This window comes from Salvelinus fontinalis, chromosome 31, assembly GCF_029448725.1.
Source record: "Salvelinus fontinalis isolate EN_2023a chromosome 31, ASM2944872v1, whole genome shotgun sequence".
Classification (NCBI taxonomy): domain Eukaryota; kingdom Metazoa; phylum Chordata; class Actinopteri; order Salmoniformes; family Salmonidae; genus Salvelinus; species Salvelinus fontinalis.
In genome coordinates this window covers 9,038,371-9,063,855 of record NC_074695.1, presented here as the reverse complement: position 1 = coordinate 9,063,855, position 25,485 = coordinate 9,038,371, and the positions used below count along the sequence as shown (strand labels likewise).

Here is a 25,485-nt window from a genome sequence, read left to right as displayed (position 1 = left end):
AATAGTAAGCTATTTCGGACACAGCCACTGTCAACCTAGCATATAACAAACAACACAAAACTAATTTCAAATACATAGCTACCTACCTCCAGAGGTTGTTCCAGCCCAGCATGGGGGTCAAGCCCACGATGAAGGCAACAGTCCAACACACCACCACCGCCACGGCCGCTCGCTGCTTTGTCACCACACGCTTATAGCTGTAGAGATAGAGAGAAACCAGGCGGTTAGGGAGTTAGTCACCTCTACCATAACACGAGGAGTTAGTCACCTCTACCGTAACACAAGGAGTTAGTCTCCTCTATCGTAACACAAGGAGTTAGTCACGTCTACCGTAACACAAGGAGTTAGTCTCCTCTATCGTAACACAAGGAGTTAGTCACCTCTACCGTAACACAAGGAGTTAGTCTCCTCTATCATAACACAAGGAGTTAGTCACCTCTACAATAACACAAGGAGTTAGTCACCTCTACCGTAACACAAGGAGTTAGTCACCTCTACCGTAACACAAGGAGTTAGTCACCTCTACAATAACACAAGGAGTTAGTCTCCTCTACCGTAACACAAGGAGTTAGTCTCCTCTATCGTAACACAAGGAGTTAGTCACCTCTACCGTAACACAAGGAGTTAGTCACCTCTACCATAACACAAGGAGTTAGTCTCCTCTACCATAACACAAGGAGTTAGTCACCTCTACAATAACACAAGGAGTTAGTCTCCTCTACCGTAACACAAGGAGTTAGTCACCTCTACCGTAACACAAGGAGTTAGTCACCTCTACCGTAACAAAAGGAGTTAGTCACCTCTACCGTAACACAAGGAGTTAGTCACCTCTATCGTAACACAAGGAGTTAGTCACCTCTACCGTAACACAAGGAGTTAGTCACATCTATCGTAACACAAGGAGTTAGTCACCTCTATCGTAACAAAAGGAGTTAGTCACCTCTACCGTAACACAAGGAGTTAGTCACCTCTACCGTAACACAAGGAGTTAGTCTCCTCTACCGTAACACAAGGAGTTAGTCACCTCTACCGTAACACAAGGAGTTAGTCACCTCTATCGTAACACAAGGAGTTAGTCACCTCTACCGTAACACAAGGAGTTAGTCACCTCTATCGTAACACAAGGAGTTAGTCACCTCTACCGTAACACAAGGAGTTAGTCACCTCTACCGTAACACAAGGAGTTAGTCACCTCTACCATAACACAAGGAGTTAGTCACCTATACCGTAACACAAGGAGTTAGTCACCTCTACAATAACAAAAGGAGTTAGTCACCTCTACCGTAACACAAGGAGTTAGTCACCTCTACAATAACAAAAGGAGTTAGTCACCTCTACAATAACAAAAGGAGTTAGTCACCTCTACCGTAACACAAGGAGTTAGTCACCTCTACCGTAACACAAGGAGTTAGTCACCTCTACCGTAACACAAGGAGTTAGTCACCTCTACCGTAACACAAGGAGTTAGTCACCTCTACCGTAACACAAGGAGTTAGTCTCCTCTACCAAAACACATGGAGTTAGTCACCTCTACCGTAACACAAGGAGTTAGTCACCTCTACCGTAACACAAGGAGTTAGTCACCTCTACCGTAACACAAAGAGTTAGTCACCTATACCGTAACACAAGGAGTTAGTCACCTCTACCGTAACACAAGGAGTTCGTCTCCTCTACCATGACACAAGGAGTTAGTCACCTATACCATAACACAATGAGTTAGTCACCTATACCGTAACACAAGGTTTTAGTCACCTCTACCATAACACAAGGAGTTAGTCACCTCTACCGTAATACAAGGAGTTAGTCTCCTCTACCGTAACACAAGGAGTTAGTCACCTCTATCGTAACACAAGGAGTTAGTCACGTCTACCGTAACACAAGGAGTTAGTCTCCTCTATCGTAACACAAGGAGTTAGTCACCTCTACCGTAACACAAGGAGTTAGTCACCTCTATCGTAACACAAGGAGTTAGTCACCTCTACCGTAACACAAGGAGTTAGTCACCTCTACAGTAACACAAGGAGTTAGTCACCTCTACCATAACACAAGGAGTTAGTCACCTATACCGTAACACAAGGAGTTAGTCACCTCTACAATAACAAAAGGAGTTAGTCACCTCTACCGTAACACAAGGAGTTAGTCACCTCTACAATAACAAAAGGAGTTAGTCACCTCTACAATAACAAAAGGAGTTAGTCACCTCTACCGTAACACAAGGAGTTAGTCACCTCTACCGTAACACAAGGAGTTAGTCACCTCTACCGTAACACAAGGAGTTAGTCATCTCTACCGTAACACAAGGAGTTAGTCACCTCTACCGTAACACAAGGAGTTAGTCTCCTCTACCAAAACACATGGAGTTAGTCACCTCTACCGTAACACAAGGAGTTAGTCACCTCTACCGTAACACAAGGAGTTAGTCACCTCTACCGTAACACAAAGAGTTAGTCACCTATACCGTAACACAAGGAGTTAGTCACCTCTACCGTAACACAAGGAGTTCGTCTCCTCTACCATGACACAAGGAGTTAGTCACCTATACCATAACACAATGAGTTAGTCACCTATACCGTAACACAAGGAGTTAGTCACCTCTACCATAACACAAGGAGTTAGTCACCTCTACCGTAATACAAGGAGTTAGTCTCCTCTACCGTAACACAAGGAGTTAGTCACCTCTACCGTAACACAAGGAGTTAGTCACCTCTACCGTAACACAAGGAGTTAGTCTCCTCTATCGTAACACAAGGAGTTAGTCATCTCTACCGTAACACAAGGAGTTAGTCACCTCTACCGTAACACAAGGAGTTAGTCACCTCTACAATAACACAAGGAGTTAGTCTCCTCTACCGTAACACAAGGAGTTAGTCTCCTCTATCGTAACACAAGGAGTTAATCACCTCTACCGTAACACAAGGAGTTAGTCACCTCTACCGTAACACAAGGAGTTAGTCACCTCTACCGTAACACAAGGAGTTAGTCTCCTCTACCATAACACAAGGAGTTAGTCCCCTCTACAATAACACAAGGAGTTAGTCTCCTCTACCGTAACACAAGGAGTTAGTCACCTCTACCGTAACACAAGGAGTTAGTCACCTCTACAATAACACAAGGAGTTAGTCTCCTCTACCGTAAAACAAGGAGTTAGTCACCTCTACCGTAACACAAGGAGTTAGTCACCTCTACCGTAACACAAGGAGTTAGTCACCTCTATCGTAACACAAGGAGTTAGTCACCTCTACCATAACACAAGGAGTTAGTCATCTATACCGTAACACAAGGAGTTAGTCACCTCTACCGTAACACAAGGAGTTAGTCACATCTATCGTAACACAAGGAGTTAGTCACCTATATAGTAACAAAAGGAGTTAGTCACCTCTACCGTAACACAAGGAGTTAGTCACCTCTACCGTAACACAAGGAGTTAGTCTCCTCTACCGTAACACAAGGAGTTAGTCACCTCTACCGTAACACAAGGAGTTAGTCACCTCTATCGTAACACAAGGAGTTAGTCACCTCTACCATAACACAAGGAGTTAGTCATCTATACCGTAACACAAGGAGTTAGTCACCTCTACAATAACAAAAGGAGTTAGTCACCTCTACCGTAACACAAGGAGTTAGTCACCTCTACAATAACAAAAGGAGTTAGTCACCTCTACAATAACAAAAGGAGTTAGTCACCTCTACCGTAACACAAGGAGTTAGTCACCTCTACCATAACACAAGGAGTTAGTCACCTCTACCGTAACACAAGGAGTTAGTCACCTCTACCGTAACACAAGGAGTTAGTCACCTCTACCGTAACACAAGGAGTTAGTCACCTCTACCGTAACACAAGGAGTTAGTCACCTCTACCGTAACACAAGGAGTTAGTCACCTCTACCGTAACACAAGGAGTTAGTCTCCTCTACCAAAACACATGGAGTTAGTCACCTCTACCGTAACACAAGGAGTAAGTCACCTCTACCGTAACACAAGGAGTTAGTCACCTCTACCGTAACACAAGGAGTTAGTCTCCTCTACCATAACACAATGAGTTAGTCACCTATACCATAACACAATGAGTTAGTCACCTATACCGTAACACAAGGAGTTAGTCACCTCTACCGTAACACAAGGAGTTAGTCTCCTCTACCGTAACACAAGGAGTTAGTCTCCTCTACAATAACACAAGGAGTTAGTCACCTCTTCCATAACACAAGGAGTTAGTCTCCTCTACCGTAACACAAGGAGTTAGTCACCTCTACCATAACACAAGGAGTTAGTCACCTCTACCGTAACACAAGGAGTTAGTCACCTCTATCGTAACACAAGGAGTTAGTCACCTCTACCGTAACACAAGGAGTTAGTCACCTCTACCGTAACACAAGGAGTTAGTCACCTCTACCATAACACAAGGAGTTAGTCACCTATACCGTAACACAAGGAGTTAGTCACCTCTACAATAACAAAAGGAGTTAGTCACCTCTACCGTAACACAAGGAGTTAGTCACCTCTACAATAACAAAAGGAGTTAGTCACCTCTACAATAACAAAAGGAGTTAGTCACCTCTACCGTAACACAAGGAGTTAGTCACCTCTACCGTAACACAAGGAGTTAGTCACCTCTACCGTAACACAAGGAGTTAGTCACCTCTACCGTAACACAAGGAGTTAGTCACCTCTACCGTAACACAAGGAGTTAGTCTCCTCTACCAAAACACATGGAGTTAGTCACCTCTACCGTAACACAAGGAGTTAGTCACCTCTACCGTAACACAAGGAGTTAGTCACCTCTACCGTAACACAAAGAGTTAGTCACCTATACCGTAACACAAGGAGTTAGTCACCTCTACCGTAACACAAGGAGTTCGTCTCCTCTACCATGACACAAGGAGTTAGTCACCTATACCATAACACAATGAGTTAGTCACCTATACCGTAACACAAGGAGTTAGTCACCTCTACCATAACACAAGGAGTTAGTCACCTCTACCGTAATACAAGGAGTTAGTCTCCTCTACCGTAACACAAGGAGTTAGTCACCTCTACCGTAACACAAGGAGTTAGTCACCTCTACCGTAACACAAGGAGTTAGTCTCCTCTATCGTAACACAAGGAGTTAGTCACCTCTACCGTAACACAAGGAGTTAGTCACCTCTACCGTAACACAAGGAGTTAGTCACCTCTACAATAACACAAGGAGTTAGTCTCCTCTACCGTAACACAAGGAGTTAGTCTCCTCTATCGTAACACAAGGAGTTAATCACCTCTACCGTAACACAAGGAGTTAGTCACCTCTACCGTAACACAAGGAGTTAGTCACCTCTACCGTAACACAAGGAGTTAGTCTCCTCTACCATAACACAAGGAGTTAGTCCCCTCTACAATAACACAAGGAGTTAGTCTCCTCTACCGTAACACAAGGAGTTAGTCACCTCTACCGTAACACAAGGAGTTAGTCACCTCTACAATAACACAAGGAGTTAGTCATCTATACCGTAACACAAGGAGTTAGTCACCTCTACCGTAACACAAGGAGTTAGTCACATCTATCGTAACACAAGGAGTTAGTCACCTCTATAGTAACAAAAGGAGTTAGTCACCTCTACCGTAACACAAGGAGTTAGTCACCTCTACCGTAACACAAGGAGTTAGTCTCCTCTACCGTAACACAAGGAGTTAGTCACCTCTACCGTAACACAAGGAGTTAGTCACCTCTATCGTAACACAAGGAGTTAGTCACCTCTACCATAACACAAGGAGTTAGTCATCTATACCGTAACACAAGGAGTTAGTCACCTCTACAATAACAAAAGGAGTTAGTCACCTCTACCGTAACACAAGGAGTTAGTCACCTCTACAATAACAAAAGGAGTTAGTCACCTCTACAATAACAAAAGGAGTTAGTCACCTCTACCGTAACACAAGGAGTTAGTCACCTCTACCGTAACACAAGGAGTTAGTCACCTCTACCGTAACACAAGGAGTTAGTCACCTCTACCGTAACACAAGGAGTTAGTCACCTCTACCGTAACACAAGGAGTTAGTCACCTCTACCGTAACACAAGGAGTTAGTCACCTCTACCGTAACACAAGGAGTTAGTCACCTCTACCGTAACACAAGGAGTTAGTCACCTCTACCGTAACACAAGGAGTTAGTCACCTCTACCGTAACACAAGGAGTTAGTCACCTCTACCGTAACACAAGGAGTTAGTCACCTCTACCGTAACACAAGGAGTTAGTCACCTCTACCGTAACACAAGGAGTTAGTCACCTCTACCGTAACACAAGGAGTTAGTCACCTCTACCGTAACACAAGGAGTTAGTCTCCTCTACCAAAACACATGGAGTTAGTCACCTCTACCGTAACACAAGGAGTAAGTCACCTCTACCGTAACACAAGGAGTTAGTCACCTCTACCGTAACACAAGGAGTTAGTCTCCTCTACCATAACACAATGAGTTAGTCACCTATACCATAACACAATGAGTTAGTCACCTATACCGTAACACAAGGAGTTAGTCACCTCTACCGTAACACAAGGAGTTAGTCTCCTCTACCGTAACACAAGGAGTTAGTCTCCTCTACAATAACACAAGGAGTTAGTCACCTCTTCCATAACACAAGGAGTTAGTCTCCTCTACCGTAACACAAGGAGTTAGTCACCTCTACCATAACACAAGGAGTTAGTCACCTCTACCGTAACACAAGGAGTTAGTCACCTCTATCGTAACACAAGGAGTTAGTCACCTCTACCGTAACACAAGGAGTTAGTCACCTCTACCGTAACACAAGGAGTTAGTCACCTCTACCATAACACAAGGAGTTAGTCACCTATACCGTAACACAAGGAGTTAGTCACCTCTACAATAACAAAAGGAGTTAGTCACCTCTACCGTAACACAAGGAGTTAGTCACCTCTACAATAACAAAAGGAGTTAGTCACCTCTACAATAACAAAAGGAGTTAGTCACCTCTACCGTAACACAAGGAGTTAGTCACCTCTACCGTAACACAAGGAGTTAGTCACCTCTACCGTAACACAAGGAGTTAGTCACCTCTACCGTAACACAAGGAGTTAGTCACCTCTACCGTAACACAAGGAGTTAGTCTCCTCTACCAAAACACATGGAGTTAGTCACCTCTACCGTAACACAAGGAGTTAGTCACCTCTACCGTAACACAAGGAGTTAGTCACCTCTACCGTAACACAAGGAGTTAGTCACCTCTACCGTAACACAAGGAGTTCGTCTCCTCTACCATGACACAAGGAGTTAGTCACCTATACCATAACACAATGAGTTAGTCACCTATACCGTAACACAAGGAGTTAGTCACCTCTACCATAACACAAGGAGTTAGTCACCTCTACCGTAATACAAGGAGTTAGTCTCCTCTACCGTAACACAAGGAGTTAGTCACCTCTACCGTAACACAAGGAGTTAGTCACCTCTACCGTAACACAAGGAGTTAGTCTCCTCTATCGTAACACAAGGAGTTAGTCGCCTCTACCGTAACACAAGGAGTTAGTCACCTCTACCGTAACACAAGGAGTTAGTCACCTCTACAATAACACAAGGAGTTAGTCTCCTCTACCGTAACACAAGGAGTTAGTCTCCTCTATCGTAACACAAGGAGTTAATCACCTCTACCGTAACACAAGGAGTTAGTCACCTCTACCGTAACACAAGGAGTTAGTCACCTCTACCGTAACACAAGGAGTTAGTCTCCTCTACCATAACACAAGGAGTTAGTCCCCTCTACAATAACACAAGGAGTTAGTCTCCTCTACCGTAACACAAGGAGTTAGTCACCTCTACCGTAACACAAGGAGTTAGTCACCTCTACAATAACACAAGGAGTTAGTCTCCTCTACCGTAAAACAAGGAGTTAGTCACCTCTACCGTAACACAAGGAGTTAGTCACCTCTACCGTAACACAAGGAGTTAGTCACCTCTATCGTAACACAAGGAGTTAGTCACCTCTACCATAACACAAGGAGTTAGTCATCTATACCGTAACACAAGGAGTTAGTCACCTCTACCGTAACACAAGGAGTTAGTCACATCTATCGTAACACAAGGAGTTAGTCACCTCTATAGTAACAAAAGGAGTTAGTCACCTCTACCGTAACACAAGGAGTTAGTCACCTCTACCGTAACACAAGGAGTTAGTCACCTCTACCGTAACACAAGGAGTTAGTCACCTCTACCGTAACACAAGGAGTTAGTCACCTCTACCGTAACACAAGGAGTTAGTCACCTCTACCGTAACACAAGGAGTTAGTCACCTCTACCGTAACACAAGGAGTTAGTCACCTCTACCGTAACACAAGGAGTTAGTCACCTCTACCGTAACACAAGGAGTTAGTCACCTCTACCGTAACACAAGGAGTTAGTCACCTCTACCGTAACACAAGGAGTTAGTCACCTCTACCGTAACACAAGGAGTTAGTCACCTCTACCGTAACACAAGGAGTTAGTCACCTCTACCGTAACACAAGGAGTTAGTCTCCTCTACCAAAACACATGGAGTTAGTCACCTCTACCGTAACACAAGGAGTAAGTCACCTCTACCGTAACACAAGGAGTTAGTCACCTCTACCGTAACACAAGGAGTTAGTCTCCTCTACCATAACACAATGAGTTAGTCACCTATACCATAACACAATGAGTTAGTCACCTATACCGTAACACAAGGAGTTAGTCACCTCTACCGTAACACAAGGAGTTAGTCTCCTCTACCGTAACACAAGGAGTTAGTCTCCTCTACAATAACACAAGGAGTTAGTCACCTCTTCCATAACACAAGGAGTTAGTCTCCTCTACCGTAACACAAGGAGTTAGTCACCTCTACCATAACACAAGGAGTTAGTCACCTCTACCGTAACACAAGGAGTTAGTCACCTCTATCGTAACACAAGGAGTTAGTCACCTCTACCGTAACACAAGGAGTTAGTCACCTCTACCGTAACACAAGGAGTTAGTCACCTCTACCATAACACAAGGAGTTAGTCACCTATACCGTAACACAAGGAGTTAGTCACCTCTACAATAACAAAAGGAGTTAGTCACCTCTACCGTAACACAAGGAGTTAGTCACCTCTACAATAACAAAAGGAGTTAGTCACCTCTACAATAACAAAAGGAGTTAGTCACCTCTACCGTAACACAAGGAGTTAGTCACCTCTACCGTAACACAAGGAGTTAGTCACCTCTACCGTAACACAAGGAGTTAGTCACCTCTACCGTAACACAAGGAGTTAGTCACCTCTACCGTAACACAAGGAGTTAGTCTCCTCTACCAAAACACATGGAGTTAGTCACCTCTACCGTAACACAAGGAGTTAGTCACCTCTACCGTAACACAAGGAGTTAGTCACCTCTACCGTAACACAAGGAGTTAGTCACCTCTACCGTAACACAAGGAGTTCGTCTCCTCTACCATGACACAAGGAGTTAGTCACCTATACCATAACACAATGAGTTAGTCACCTATACCGTAACACAAGGAGTTAGTCACCTCTACCATAACACAAGGAGTTAGTCACCTCTACCGTAATACAAGGAGTTAGTCTCCTCTACCGTAACACAAGGAGTTAGTCACCTCTACCGTAACACAAGGAGTTAGTCACCTCTACCGTAACACAAGGAGTTAGTCTCCTCTATCGTAACACAAGGAGTTAGTCACCTCTACCGTAACACAAGGAGTTAGTCACCTCTACCGTAACACAAGGAGTTAGTCACCTCTACAATAACACAAGGAGTTAGTCTCCTCTACCGTAACACAAGGAGTTAGTCTCCTCTATCGTAACACAAGGAGTTAATCACCTCTACCGTAACACAAGGAGTTAGTCACCTCTACCGTAACACAAGGAGTTAGTCACCTCTACCGTAACACAAGGAGTTAGTCTCCTCTACCATAACACAAGGAGTTAGTCCCCTCTACAATAACACAAGGAGTTAGTCTCCTCTACCGTAACACAAGGAGTTAGTCACCTCTACCGTAACACAAGGAGTTAGTCACCTCTACAATAACACAAGGAGTTAGTCTCCTCTACCGTAAAACAAGGAGTTAGTCACCTCTACCGTAACACAAGGAGTTAGTCACCTCTACCGTAACACAAGGAGTTAGTCACCTCTATCGTAACACAAGGAGTTAGTCACCTCTACCATAACACAAGGAGTTAGTCATCTATACCGTAACACAAGGAGTTAGTCACCTCTACCGTAACACAAGGAGTTAGTCACATCTATCGTAACACAAGGAGTTAGTCACCTCTATAGTAACAAAAGGAGTTAGTCACCTCTACCGTAACACAAGGAGTTAGTCACCTCTACCGTAACACAAGGAGTTAGTCTCCTCTACCGTAACACAAGGAGTTAGTCACCTCTACCGTAACACAAGGAGTTAGTCACCTCTATCGTAACACAAGGAGTTAGTCACCTCTACCATAACACAAGGAGTTAGTCATCTATACCGTAACACAAGGAGTTAGTCACCTCTACAATAACAAAAGGAGTTAGTCACCTCTACCGTAACACAAGGAGTTAGTCACCTCTACAATAACAAAAGGAGTTAGTCACCTCTACAATAACAAAAGGAGTTAGTCACCTCTACCGTAACACAAGGAGTTAGTCACCTCTACCGTAACACAAGGAGTTAGTCACCTCTACCGTAACACAAGGAGTTGGTCACCTCTACCGTAACACAAGGAGTTAGTCACCTCTACCGTAACACAAGGAGTTAGTCACCTCTACCGTAACACAAGGAGTTAGTCACCTCTACCGTAACACAAGGAGTTAGTCACCTCTACCGTAACACAAGGAGTTAGTCTCCTCTACCAAAACACATGGAGTTAGTCACCTCTACCATAACACAAGGAGTTAGTCACCTCTACCGTAACACAAGGAGTTAGTCACCTCTACCGTAACACAAGGAGTTAGTCTCCTCTACCATAACACAATGAGTTAGTCACCTATACCATAACACAATGAGTTAGTCACCTATACCGTAACACAAGGAGTTAGTCACCTCTACCGTAACACAAGGAGTTAGTCTCCTCTACCGTAACACAAGGAGTTAGTCTCCTCTACAATAACACAAGGAGTTAGTCACCTCTTCCATAACACAAGGAGTTAGTCTCCTCTACCGTAACACAAGGAGTTAGTCACCTCTACCATAACACAAGGAGTTAGTCACCTATACCGTAACACAAGGAGTTAGTCACCTATACCATAACACAAGGAGTTAGTCTCCTATACCGTAACACAAGGAGTTAGTCACCTCTACCGTAACACAAGGAGTTAGTCTCCTCTTTCGTAACACAAGGAGTTAGTCACCTCTACCGTAACACAAGGAGTTAGTCACCTCTACCGTAACACAAGGAGTTAGTCACCTCTACCATAACACAAGGAGTTAGTCACCTCTATCGTAACACAAGGAGTTAGTCACCTCTACCGTAACACAAGGAGTTAGTCTCCTCTATCGTAACACAAGGAGTTAGTCACCTCTACCGTAACACAAGGAGTTAGTCACCTCTACCGTAACACAAGGAGTTAGTCACCTCTACCATAACACAAGGAGTTAGTCACCTCTACCGTAACACAAGGAGTTAGTCACCTCTACCGTAACACAAGGAGTTAGTCTCCTCTACAATAACACAAGAAGTTAGTCACCTCTACCGTAACACAAATAGTTAGTTCTCCACACACCTATAGCTGCAAGACAAAGTTTGAATCACACAAATGTTTGTGTAAATCTCACTTGGTCTTAAAAAAAGCGTTTACAATTACCGAAACGTTTACAACAAGATCTGTAACTCCCTGCACCACAAACAAGAATAGCATGGCAGCGGACATGTTAAACCTGTATTTAATACAGCTTTTCAACATAAAGAAAAGAGCAATCCTCATTCCATGCCTTCTATTTCACCTCCCTCCCTCCCTCCCTCCCTCCCTCCCTCCCTCCCTCCCTCCCTCCCTCCATCCATCCATCCCTCCCCCCTCCCTCCCTCCCTCCCTCCCTCCCAGCACTGCGTTCCAGGATTCTTTTTTTATTTTCATTCGAAGCAATGACGGTGATTCATGGTTTCTAAAAATTGATTACATCTCAATATCCTCATACATTACAGTACTAATGTATCCTCCAAACTGACTACATTTCAATATCCTCATACAGTACAGTACTAATGTATCCTCCAAACTGACTACATCTCAATATCCTCATACATTACAGTACTAATGTAACCTCCAAACTGACTACATTTCAATATCCTCATACATTACAGTACTAATGTATCCTCCAAACTGTGCGCTGAACAGAGACAGACTGCAATGATTCTTCATTCAGTAGGCAGCACAATAGCTTAAGATCTCTTTATTGGTCAATTGCACACAAGGTTCAACTCGAAATTTGACTTCCGCTTTTAACCCAACCCCTCTGAAAGACACATATATGTACATACACACACATACAGTATACTGCATGTACACACACACACACACACACACACACACACACACACACACACACACACACACACACACACACACACACACACACACACACACACACACACACACACACACACACACACACACACACACATGCTGTATATACATACCAGAGGTTGGAACCGGTTCAGGGAACAGAACTGAAAACTGGAAAATAATGACATTTTTCAAGGAACATAATCACAACCGGGAACGAAAGTGAACTATACCGTTCCGGAACAGAACTGTTTAATAACATTGTTTTATGTTCCAGGCTAAAAATATTCTGTTCCACAAAAAAACGCAACAAAGCGCCTATTCAAAGCCCTCCCTCTGTCATTCAGAATCTTCTTCCAGAGTCTGCCTGATAGCTGAACATCTTTGCCAGTAAGTACAGTTGAAGTCGGAAGTTTACATACAACTTAGCCAAATACATTTCAACTCAGTTTTTCACGGTTCCTGACATTTAATCCTAATACAAATTCCCTGTCTTAGGTCAGTTAGGATCAACACTTTATTTTAAAAATGTGAAATGTCAGAATAATATTAGAGACAATGATTTATTTCAGCTTTTATCAGAAGTTTACAGTCAGAAGTTTACATACACTCAATTAGTATTTGGTAGCATTGCCTTTAAATTCTTTAACTTGGGGCAAACGTTTCGGGTAACCTTCCAGAAGCTTCCCACAATAGGTTGGGTGAATTTTGGCCCATTCCTCCTGACAAAGCTGGTGTAACTGAATCAGGTTTGTAGGCCTCTTTGCTCGCACACGCTTTTTCAGTTCTGCCCACAAATGTTCTATGGGATTGAGGTCAGGGATTTGTGATGGCCACTCCAATACCTTGACTGTATTGTCCTTAAGCCATTTGCCACAACTTAGGCACAGTATGCTTGGGGTCATTGCAGATGAACGTGGTCCCTTCAGGCGTTTGGAAATTGCTCCCAAGAATGAACCAGACTTGTGTGGTCTAAAATTATTCTTTTGAGGTCTTGGCTGATTTTTTTTGATTTTCCCATGATGTCAACTAAAGAGGCACTGAGTTTGAAGGTAGGCCTTGAAATACATCCACAGGTACACCTCCAATTGACTCAAATAGGTCAATTAGCCTATCAGAAGCTTCTAAAGCCATTAATTAATTTTCTGGAATTTCCGAGCTGTTTAAAGGCACAGTCAACTTAGTGTATGTAAACTTCGGACCCACTGGAATTGTGGTACAGTGAACTATAAGTGAAATAATCTGTCTGTAAACAATTGTTGGAAAAATGACTTGTATCATGCACAAAGTAGATGTCCTAACCAACTTGCCAAAACTATAGTTTGTTAACAAGACATTAGTGGAGTGGTTGAAAAACTAGTTTTAATGACTCCAACCTAAGTGTATGTAAACTTCAGACTTCAACTGTATGTGTGTAGGCAATCTGCCCCGCCCTCTCCGAAGTATAGCTGTAACCTACTGACGTTACAAGCCCCTCCCCCTCCGAAGCATAGCTGTAACCTACTGACGTTACAAGCCCCTCCCCCTCCGAAGCATAGCTGTAACCTACTGACGTTACAAGCCCCTCCCCCTCCGAAGCATAGCTTTATCCTACTGACGTTACAAGCCCCTCCCCCTCCAAAGCTTAGCTGTAACCTACTGACGTTACAAGCCCCTCCCCCTCCGAAGCTTAGCTGTAACCTACTGACGTTACAAGCCCCTCCCCCTCCGAAGCTTAGCTGTAACCTACTGACGTTACAAGCCCCTCCCCCTCCGCAGCATAGCTGTAACCTACTGACGTTACAAGCCCCTCTCCCTCCGAAGCATAGCTGTAACCTAATGACGTTACAAGCCCCTCCCCCTCCGCAGCATAGCTGTAACCTACTGACGTTACAAGCCCCTCCCCCTCCGAAGCATAGCTGTAACCTACTGACGTTACAAGCCCCTCCCCCTCCGAAGCATAGCTGTAACCTACTGACGTTACAAGCCCCTCCCCCTCCGAAGCATAGCTGTAACCTACTGACGTTACAAGTGATTCAGAAGATAGGGAGAAAGATTTTTTTATTACAGAAGAATAGATTCACTTTTTCAATGCTAGTTAGGGATAATATAGTTATCTCATTTCACATTTGATTTATTAACTACAAAATGAACTGTTTTTAATTCTGGTACCACTCTGCACAAGCAAGCTTGTCAGCTAGCTTCTCTGGTCCAACGTTAGGCCAACTCTGAAGTTTAAAGACATTCTAAGTTCCTCCATAGAAACCGCTCCTCCGTAGGTATAATTCAGTGGGTCTAATTCAGATAATACATGCCATTACAAAATACCCAGCGCATAAAGCCAAGCCTCCTCCTCCACCCTCTCTCGCTCTCTCTCCCCACCTGCAAAAGTCCAGTTGCATCTTGCACTGTCTTTCCATGGTGCATGTAAACATCTCTCTGAGCTATATATTGCCCCCTCCACAGCAAACTGCTCTATCCGCACTGCATGACTGGGGAAATGATTTATTTATGTTGAGCTAAATAAAATGTTTAAAAAAAAACAATTTCATAGGTTTAAAAAGAAACAGAAAGGAAAGATATAAACCGGTACTTTTCTTTGTTTCGAACCGATTCAGAACTTTATTTAACTGGTCGGAACAGTGGAACAGAAAGAAAAAAAAATATGGTTCTGTTCAGAATTAAGCAATTCAAAAATAATTTTGGTTCCAACCCCCCCGCAACCCCCCTGGAGAGTTGCAAGAGGCTGCCACACAGCTACCGGGGGGCTGTTGTTGTGGGGAGTTAAGTGCATTGCTCAAGGGCACAACAGCAGGCAATGGCATCTAGGATTTGATACCAGCAACCCTCCAGTTGCCAGCTCACTTCCCAACAGATTTTTCAGTTCGCTTATTCCCGGTTGCTGGCTTGCATATCTGACTGCTAAGAAAAAGTAGGCTCATTGGTATCACATTGACTTCTGTCAGTCTCATTAAGACTGCAGAACTGGCAGTGTAGCTTCGCACGCACACACACACACACACACACACACACACACACACACACACACACACACACACACACACACACACACACACACACACACACACACACACACACACACACACACACACACACACACACACACACACACACACACACACACACACACACGTTGTGGATGCTGAGGTGGTGTGTGAGTGAGAGAGTGAGAGAGAGAGAGAGAGAGAGAAAGAGAGAGAGAGAGAGAGAGAGACAGAGAGAGAGACTCTGCATGCAGAATTCTGCAAAAATATCCTCCGTGTACGACGTAGAACACCAAATAATGCATGCAGAGCAGAATTAGGCCGATACCCGCTAATTATCAAAATCCAGAAAAGAGCTGTTAAATTCGACAACCACCGAAAAGGAAGCGATTCCCAAACCTTCCATAACAAAGCCATCACCTACAGAGAGATGAACCTGGAGAAGAGTCCCCTAAGCAAGCTGGTCCTGGGGCTCTGTTCACAAACACAAACACACCCCATAGAGCCCCAGGACAACAGCACAATTAGACCCAAGCAAATCATGAGAAAACAAAAAGATAATTACTTGACAAATTGGAAAGAATTAACAAATAAACAGAGCAAACTAGAATGCTATTTGGCCCTAAACAGAGAGTACACAGTGGCAGAATATCTGACCATTGTGACTGACCCAAACTTAAGGAAAGCTTTGACTATGTACAAACTCAGTGAGCATAGTCTTGCTATTGAGAAAGGCAGCCGTAGGCAGACATGGCTCTCAAGAGAAGACAGGCTATGTACACACTGCCCACAAAATTAGGTGGAAACTGAGCTGCACTTCCTAACCTCCTGCCCAATGTATGACCATATTAGATACACATATTTCCCTCAGATTACACAGATCCACAAAGAATTCGAAAACAAACCCAATCTTGATAAACTGCTGCAATCACAGAAGCAAGATTTGTGACCTGTTACCACAAGAAAAGGGCAACCAGTGAAGAACAAACACCATTGTAAATACAACCCATATTTATGCTTATTCATTTTCCCTTGTGTACTTTAACCATTTGTACATCGTTACAACACTGCATACATACATCATATGACATTTGTAATGTCTTTATTCCTTTGAAACTTCTGTATGTGTAATGTTTACTGTTCATTTTTATTGTTTATTTCACTTATATATTATCTACCTCACTTGCTTTGGCAATGTTAACACATATTTCCCATGCCAATAAAACCCCTTGAATTGAATTGAATTGAGAGACAGAGAGAGAGACAGAGAGAGAGAGAGAGAGAGAGAGAGAGAGAGAGAGAGAGAGAGAGAGAGAGAGAGAGAGAGAGAGAGAGAGAGAGAGAGAGAGAGAGAGAGAGAGAGAGAGAGAGAGAGAGAGAGAGAGAGAGAGAGAGAGAGAGAGAGAGAAATTGTGTGTGTCAGTGTATTGGGGTGAGCTGATGGCCTGGGGAATGATAAAAATGAAGATAGTCAGACAGGGACTCACATTACCATGTCCATGGCTGCAGGCTATGTTGATTGGTTGCACTGTTAGCCTTGTGTTAGCCTTGTTGTACCTCTTCTATTGTTTTCTTGTAAAATAAAAAAGCATAACGTATATGTAATGTACAGATATGGTGGACAACTCAGTTCAGATATAAATATCTGAAAATAATGTATGCTGCTCTAGCTTTAAACAGAATGCAGATCTGTTGGGCTTCAACCTGTTGGGCTGCAAACTTAAAGGTCCACAACGATGTCACCATTTCCCTCGATTCTAGGCAAAGTTGTGCTGCTATTTTTATTGACTTCGCCAAAGCTTTTGATACAGTAGACCATTCCATTCTTGTGGGCCGGCTAATAAGTATTGGTGTCTCTGAGGGGTCTTTGGCCTGGTTTGCTAACTACCTCTCTCAAAGAGTGCAGTGTATAAAGTCAAAAAATCTGCTGTCTCAGCCACTGCCTGTCACCAAGGGAGTACCCCAAGGCTCAAACCTAGGCTCTACACTCTTCTAAATTTACATCAACAACATAGCTCAGGCAGTAGGAAGCTCTCTCATCCATTTATATGGAGATGATACAGTCTTATACTCAGCTGGCCCCTCCCGGGATTTTGTTTTAAATGCTCTACAACAAAGCTTTCTTAGTGTCCAACAAGCTTTCTCTACCCTTAAACTTGTTCTGAACACCTCCAAAACAAAGGTCATGTGGTTTGGTAAGAAGAATACCCCTCTCCCCACAGGTGTGATTACTACCTCTGAGGGTTTAGAGCTTGAGGTAGTCACCTCATACAAGTACTTGGGAGAATGGCTAGACAGTACACTGTCCTTCTCTCAGCATATATCAAAGATGCAGGCTGAAGTTATATCTAGACTTGGTTTCCTCCATCGTAATCACTCCTCTTTCACCCCAGCTGCCAAACTAACCCTGATTCAGATGACCATCCTACCCACGCTAGATTACGGAGACATCATTTATAGATCAGCAGGTAAGGGTGTTCTCGAGTGGCTAGATGTTATTTACCATTCGGCCATCAGATTTGCCACCAATGCTCCTTATAGGACACATCACTGCACTCTATACTCCTCTGTAAACTGGTCATCTCTGTATATCCGTCGCAAGACCCACTGGTTGATGCTTATTTATAAAACCCTCTTAGGCCTCACTCCCCCCTGTCTGAGATATCTACTGTAGCCCTCATCCTCCACATACTGTACAACACCCGTTCTGCTATTCACATTCTGTTAAAGGTCCCCAAAGCACACACATCCGTCGCTCGTCTTTTCAGTTCGCTGCAGCTAGCGACTGGAACGAGCTGCAACAAACACTCTTACCTCAATCTCTTCATTCAAAGACTCAGTCATAGACACTCTTACTGACAGTTGTGGCTGCTTTACGTGATGTATTATTGTCTTTACCTTCTTGCCCTTTGTGCTGTTGACTTTGCCCAATAATGTTTGTACCATGTTTTGAGCTGCTACCATGTTGTGTTGCTACCATGCGGTGTTGTCATGTGTTTCTGGCTTGCTATGTTGTTGTCTTAGGTCTCTCTTTGTGTAGTGTTGTGTTGTCTCTCTTGTCATGATATGTGTTTTGTCCTATATTTATATGCTATTTATTTTTAATCCTAGCCCTTGTCCCTGCAGGCGGTCTTTTGCCTTTTGGTAGGCCATCATTGTAAATAAGAATTTGTTCTTAAAACTGACTTGCCTAGTTAAATAAAGGTTAAATAAATTGGCCAATTGATTTGATATGAAAAAAGTGTAGTGATAAGCACTTGAACTGAACACTAGTGAGTATTGTTCATAAGAAAGACTACTAATGGATACAAACTGATAACAGTTCAAATAGCAGCCAGGGAGTGTCTAGTGTGTGCTTAAGACACACACACACACACACGCACACACACGCACACGCACACGCACACGCACACGCACACGCACACACACACACACACACCCGGTCTAGTGTAGATTACGCACAGGGTTCCCATAACAACCTGATGGTTTAATAAAAATACAGATTGCTTCTTATCCAAATGATCCACACTGGGTATTGTTTCCTCTTGCATAACTATGTCCATGTACAGTATAATGTAGAATAGTGAGAGGTGGTTGGAGTGGCATTTCAACTACCCTCTTTTGAGCTCTATAGGCCTGGGTATATTTTACAGGTCTGGTTTAGATTGATGCATTATTTAAGTGATAGTGCCAGAGATGCCGGTGTTTGGAGGATATATTGGCATGCGTGTTGTTAGGCCCGAGACGAAGTCAAACCTTGCCAATATATCGTCTTCGAGGGCATTCTCACTTTTATACAACGGGTTACCAACATATTCAAATGAGGATTGACATATTGTCATTCATTTTCATTCATATTTTCTTGATGTTAATGAATGTATTGATACTATTTCATCCTTCCACGAGATATCGTCCCGACACAAATCTAGGGTTGCTACCCAAGCCGGCTGGTCGTTCGTTCTATTGGTTCGCTTGCCAGAGACGCAGTCGTTAAGTCTTTTTTTCTAAATCTATGGACGTCATCCAGTCGTTGGTTCTCAATGTTCCGTTACCCTGATGTCTGGCAATGTTCTTATCCCTTGCTTGCTAGCTAGCCAACTTTGCTAACACAGTCACGTCAAACAGTGCAGCCAGAATAACAACAAAGTAGCTGCATTTGTGTTTGTTTAATCTGTTTTCTAGTGATTTGTTGTTGGGGTTTTTTTTGGGGGGGGGGGGGGGGGGTACATCCATAACATTGAGCTAATGATGCACATTTTTTCCTGGCATAGAAAATGTGCTCTCTCGTCAGGACACTGTTGTTCAGAGGAGCTGGCCAACAACACGGCTAACACAATCACTTCAAACTGAATCTGGAATGACAGCAAACTGGCTGAGAAAAGCTGCCAGACTGTCTGTCTCGTCCATTACTATCAGACAGCTGGAGATTGAATTTCAATATTGAAACAGTATTGCCAATGTAGGCAAGACAGACAGCAAGGGCAATACAAATCTCTGTTGTTCAAAACCAAATGCTAGTCTAAAAAAAAAAAAAGGGAGAAAATGTCTAGATGCTTTTTACAGTGAAGATCAAGTTTCTAAATTGCCTGGCTGGGCTGATAAGACAGTAGATTGCACAGTCTGATGGAACAGAGTAAATTGGCATTTCAATGTAACATCCTTTGCCGGTAATTTGTGGAATAGATACCGGCTGGAACGTGGTTTTAACCAATCAGCATTTAGGATTAGACCCACCTGTTGTCTGATTGGGTAATACTGTCTTACATGTAGGACAACGATAAGAATGATCATATGATGTAATCCAGGGTTTTTTCTGTATCAAAAAGGGTCATAGGTGGTGGACGCTACTGAATTTTAGAAAACATCTTTGGGAACCCCATCTTGGCGGTGGAGACACATTTTATTTTTAATTTTTTTGCCAATTTCTTGCAATTCTACAAATGTATCCATGGAGCTGAGAGAATGTTTTGCTGTTTAATTCAATCCTATCCCTATTTAGGGGACTTAGCGGTTCTGGACTGGTTCCGACTCACATTTTGGTTTACCAAGTGCTTTGTGAACATCGCAGCGTCCAGTGTCTTATAATGCTTTCACATAGAATTTATGGTATTTTGCCTTATACCTCCCTGTATGCCAGCATGCCGGAGATGAGGGGTAGTTGTGGTGTGTAGATGTCGGTTGGGCGTCTATTTGAATAATCCATTAAGGAGATACACCATTAAAAAGACATCCATTCTTAATTCATTTAGACAGGTCCTGAGAAAACATTATAAGACTAATAAAATGTATTTTCTAAACAACAGAACAGCATGTTTTGAGTTGAATTAGCCTGGCTGCACCATTCAAATTAACGCAATAGTTGGTTATTTTGTTCATTAAACAGACAAGACACAACTACCCGATCACAGTCAACACACATACATATTATAGTAAGAATATAATGGAATATTACAAAATAAAATACCACAAATATTTTTTCCCACACATCCTGCGTCACAGGAACGTGTGGAACCGCTGAAAAGGAATGTTTTCAAACAGAGGCCATGATTTTTTGATCCACGTTTAATCTCTTTCCTACCCTCACTCCACTTTGTTAGGGAGCTGTTGTAGGGTTTTCATCATGATACCGATAGAAAATAATAGCCATCTATATTTTCAAAAGCATGTGAGTCTCATGTTCATATCTCACAACCGCTGCACGTTTTCAATTTGGGCACCGTCACGTTGAAAAGCTTACGGACAATGTCAAATGTGATATAGCGAAGCACCGGAGTGAGTTGGGTGCACAATTACGCAGGTACTTTCCCGAAACGGATGACACAAACAACTGGATACGTTATATAACCCTTTCATGCCCTGCCTCCAGTCCACTTACCAATATCTGAACAAGAGAGCCTCATCTAAATTCCAACAAGCGGTTCTGTGAAAATTGAATTTAATCAGAAGCCACTGTCAGATTTCTGGATTGGGCTGCGCTCAGTATCCTGCCTTGACAAATCGCGCTGTTAAAACACTGATGCTCTTTGCAACCACGTATCTACGTGAGAGTGGATTCTCGGCCCTCACTAGCATGAAAACTAAATACAGGCACAGACTGTGTGTGGAAAACGATTTAAGACTGAGACTCTCTCCCATACAACCCGACATTGTAGAGGACTAACGTGTCCCCCCAAAAATTTTAGGCTGCATGTCCATGGATTATAACGGCAGACAAATCCCTGTAAAATCCAGAATTCAATTGTAATCCAATATTGGTGTCCTCATACAGAATAACTACTGTATAATCAAGGAATCATTAATTGATTTATAATTGGAAAAAGTTAAATTATAGCTTATAGTACACTGCCTCGGTGTTATTTTCTGTAGAAGTAGTAAACGTGGTGTGAAAGAGGCGATGACAGGTATGAGTATGAGCTGACTGAGAACTTGAGACGGTTTAATAATAGACAAGGAAATCAAAGAGTCAACAATGACATTCAGCTATACCCCTGCCAGGAAAAGACAAGTGCATAACAAATTCCCAACCTCTCTATCTCCTCTCTCTCGTATGACAAATGAACCATTCACAATCTCTCTCCCAAGTCAGTGACTTCGTTAAAAAAGGATTAAAAGCAAGTCGATCACTGTCTAAGAATATTCTCCAACAAATGGAGAATGGAAAAACTCCCTTCTGCTACTAGGCTTCTCTTCTCCTCAGTCTCCTTCTGCTTCTTCTCAGCAGCACAGCCCCAAGCCTTTTGTTTCACCCTGGACATGGCAGCTCTACTTTGGCAGCACTAGTACATGCACCACAGCACCAGAGGCTGTTAATTAACATTCAATATGCATTACTAAAAATGTAATCTCTGTCACTGTCACAGACTCACTCAATTCCACTGAAACATAAACCAATACATCCTCATCTTTCAAAAAAAAAAAGGATGATGGCATCTCCCAAAAAGCCTGAAACAACAAATTCATTTTTAAATGCATAGGTGCTCTTTGAATATTTAACTAGCCTGACGTGTTTTGACCTCAATGGTATCCTCTGTTGTATTCTCCTCTAATATCTCTGAATACGTTCCCTAGAAAATGGTCAAGTACCTTAAGCTGAACAGCAAAAAGCAGCACATTGGCAGCAGAGAAGAAAGAGTAAGACAGACAGAGATGTGATTTTCTCCACTCCTCCTCACATTGACAGTGGAGAAGAGAGATGTGATTTCTCCACTCCTCCTCACATTGACAGTGGAGAAGAGAGATGTGATTTCTCCACTCCTCCTCACATTGACAGTGGAGAAGAGAGATGTGATTTTCTCCACTCCTCCTCACATTGACAGTGGAGAAGAGAGATGTGATTTCTCCACTCCTCCTCACATTGACAGCAGAGAAGAACAGAGATGTGATTTTCTCCACTCCTCCTCACATTGACAGTGGAGAAGAGAGATGTGATTTCTCCACTCCTCCTCACATTGACAGCAGAGAAGAACAGAGATGTGATTTCTCCACTCTTCCTCACAGTGATGCCTTGTTAGTCTCTCATCCTTCCTTCACTGCATTCCTGAGGACATAACAGCTAATTAGAGATGCTTGTATCGCTCTGCTATGGTAAGCTGTCGGTGTGTGTGTGTGTGTCTTCACACATTTGTGTACATGTCTTTCGGTCTGTCTGTCTGTGTGTGTGTGTGTGTGTGTGTGCGTGTGTGTGTGTGTGTGCTGTCATGTTAATACCAGAATGTCAGACACCTCCCCTCTCCATGTGGCCTGGCAGTGAGGATGTAGGCATCCTAGTGACATGGAACCAAAAGGTGTTATGATGACCACCATGATAACCACCTGGTAATCAGATCTTCCTCATCCTCATCATCGTTACACCTTTTTATCACTTCCTCCTCCTCTCCACACCTTCTTCTTCTCCCATCCTCATCATCATCATTACACCCTCTTCATCACCTCCTCCTCTCACGCCACACCACCTTCCACTCATCGTCATCATTACACCCTCTTCATCACCTCCTCCTCCCACGCCACACCTTCTCCTCCTCCTCATCATCATCATTACACCCTCTTCATCACCTCCTCCTCCTACGCCACACCTTCTTCTCCTCCTCATCATCATCATCATTACACCCTCTTCATCACCTCCCGCTCCCACGCCACACCACCTTCCCCTCATCCTCATCATCATCATCATCATCATCCTCCTCAGTAGTGCATTTTATCCACCTGCTCAATAAGAGTATAACTGGTCAGTGTAGGTATAAGACATGATGAGGTGTTGTTGTTTACCTGGTTGGAATCTTGACCCTGAGATAGCGGTCAATCGCGATAGCCAGGAGCGCCAGGATGGAACTTTGCGTCAGCACCAGCACCGTGCACGCGACCATCAGGCAGCTGTAGAAGTGAGTTTGAAGTCCGATGCTGATAGTTATCGCCAAGGGGATGACGAGGGCTCCCACTGCGATATCCGCCAAGGCCAGAGAAACGATGAAACAGAATGTTGTGTCTCTCAACGACTTGTTAATTTTCACCGCCCAGACCACCATCACATTACCCAGGACGGAGAAGACGGCAATCACCACCTCCATGCCGATGTAGACCGCCTGGGCTGGAGCGAGTGCTTCAGGCATCCTTTACAGACTATTATAGGTCCACATGAGAGAGAACTAGGTATTATTTCAACAAAAGCAAGCTTGGGAAGCCTACAAAACAATAATTTAATTAGAGTTACACACCTTTTAGTCCAAGTACGTTATGCGTTCTACATCACTTGGGTTATTCTATTTCCACCATAATGATGTTCTGATACACATCCAGTTTGTGAAACAATTTAGCATCATATGGACCCCAAAAAGCAGATATAGGAATGAATAGTTAGACCTATTCTTTGAAGGTAGTAGTAGGCTAGTAGTCCCGAGGTTATCGTTGTACGCTGCAGTTCCTGTCCTCGTTCAATACCCTGTTCCACCACTCCGTTGGATCCACCTGCGCTCGGGGAAGGCACCTTGCTTGCCCGGTATTGTTTATTATTTACCCCTGGTAATCACTTTAACATCTTATTTTATCTACGGTTTCTCGGTTACCAGTTGAAAAACAGGTCGTAGTTAAAAATAAAACAAATCTGTCATGGATAGTCATTTAGTGGACGAAACAGAACGGTCTCCCTGCTGGGGTAGGCGGCGGCTTAAATCAAATGCAACCAGGCGCCCGTGCTCGTGCGCCGTGCTATTTCCGTTCCGGTTGCTTTGAGAGTCAAAGCAGCAATGCGGTGACCCAATATAGCTCTCAGCGCGTTACTCTCGCTCTGATATGTTTTGGTCACACACGCTCTGATTTTCCTTGTCCGTTTTATTTATCACATCCCAAAGTGTTTTATTTTGAAGCCCATTTCGCCATAATTCCAACTCTGTGAACTGCCATTGCAGGTGCCTTGTTTCTTCCAATGGAGAGAGGATTTCCAATGGATTTCTTCCAATTCGCCCTAACTGTTGTTGTGCTGCCAGGACCGTCCCGGAGACGTCTCTCTCTTTGTGCCTATAGGGCGAATTGTGATTTAACTTTTTCTTTGATTGATCTAGTAGAGTTATTCCTAGCATATCCTAGAACTATTTATTTGGAATGTATTTATTCTCCCTTCTACGCCCTATCTGCTCCGGTGTCAATTCGATTGTGTAAAACGTTTCTCAAACAATCAACAGGGTGTCTCACAGCCACAGCTCATTGGTGACGTTATGATAGGGAGTGAGTGGGTCGAATCACATCGCTCTGATGGGATAGGTCGGTAGGAAACAATAAGTAAAACACAAGGAAAAGTGGAAGAGGATTTTGTATGGTAGCCTAGACTACTATAATGCATGTATTACACTGTTACAAGTCTGTAAAACAGTGTTAAGACTAGCAGTAAGCCTACTATTGTTATAGTGACTACAGTCATCCAATAGACCAATCATAATGTCATTTCCAGAATAGACTACTTAACTATAAGCATATTGATTTCAAGGTCATGAATGATCATTACAAATGAAGTTAAATTAATTATGTTCATCTT

At 43.2% G+C, this 25,485-nt stretch overlaps 1 protein-coding gene across 2 annotated transcripts in view; it reads right to left on the bottom strand.

Moving 5' to 3' along the window:
* Positions 1–25,089, bottom strand: part of adora1b (adenosine A1 receptor b) — a 30,283-nt gene extending 5,194 nt beyond the window's left edge. The window contains exons 1-3 of one of the 2 annotated variants that reach the window (XM_055891208.1): positions 24,173–25,089; positions 23,727–24,077; positions 87–197 (exon numbers count right to left, since the gene is read on the bottom strand). In XM_055891208.1, the coding sequence (XP_055747183.1) occupies positions 87–197; positions 23,727–24,067 (452 nt within the window). In that variant the 5' untranslated portion in view covers positions 24,068–24,077; positions 24,173–25,089. Of the gene's footprint in view, positions 1–86; positions 198–23,726 lie in introns of both variants that reach the window. The other variant, XM_055891207.1, reaches the window with a different exon arrangement.
* Positions 25,090–25,485: the final 396 nt, after the last annotated feature.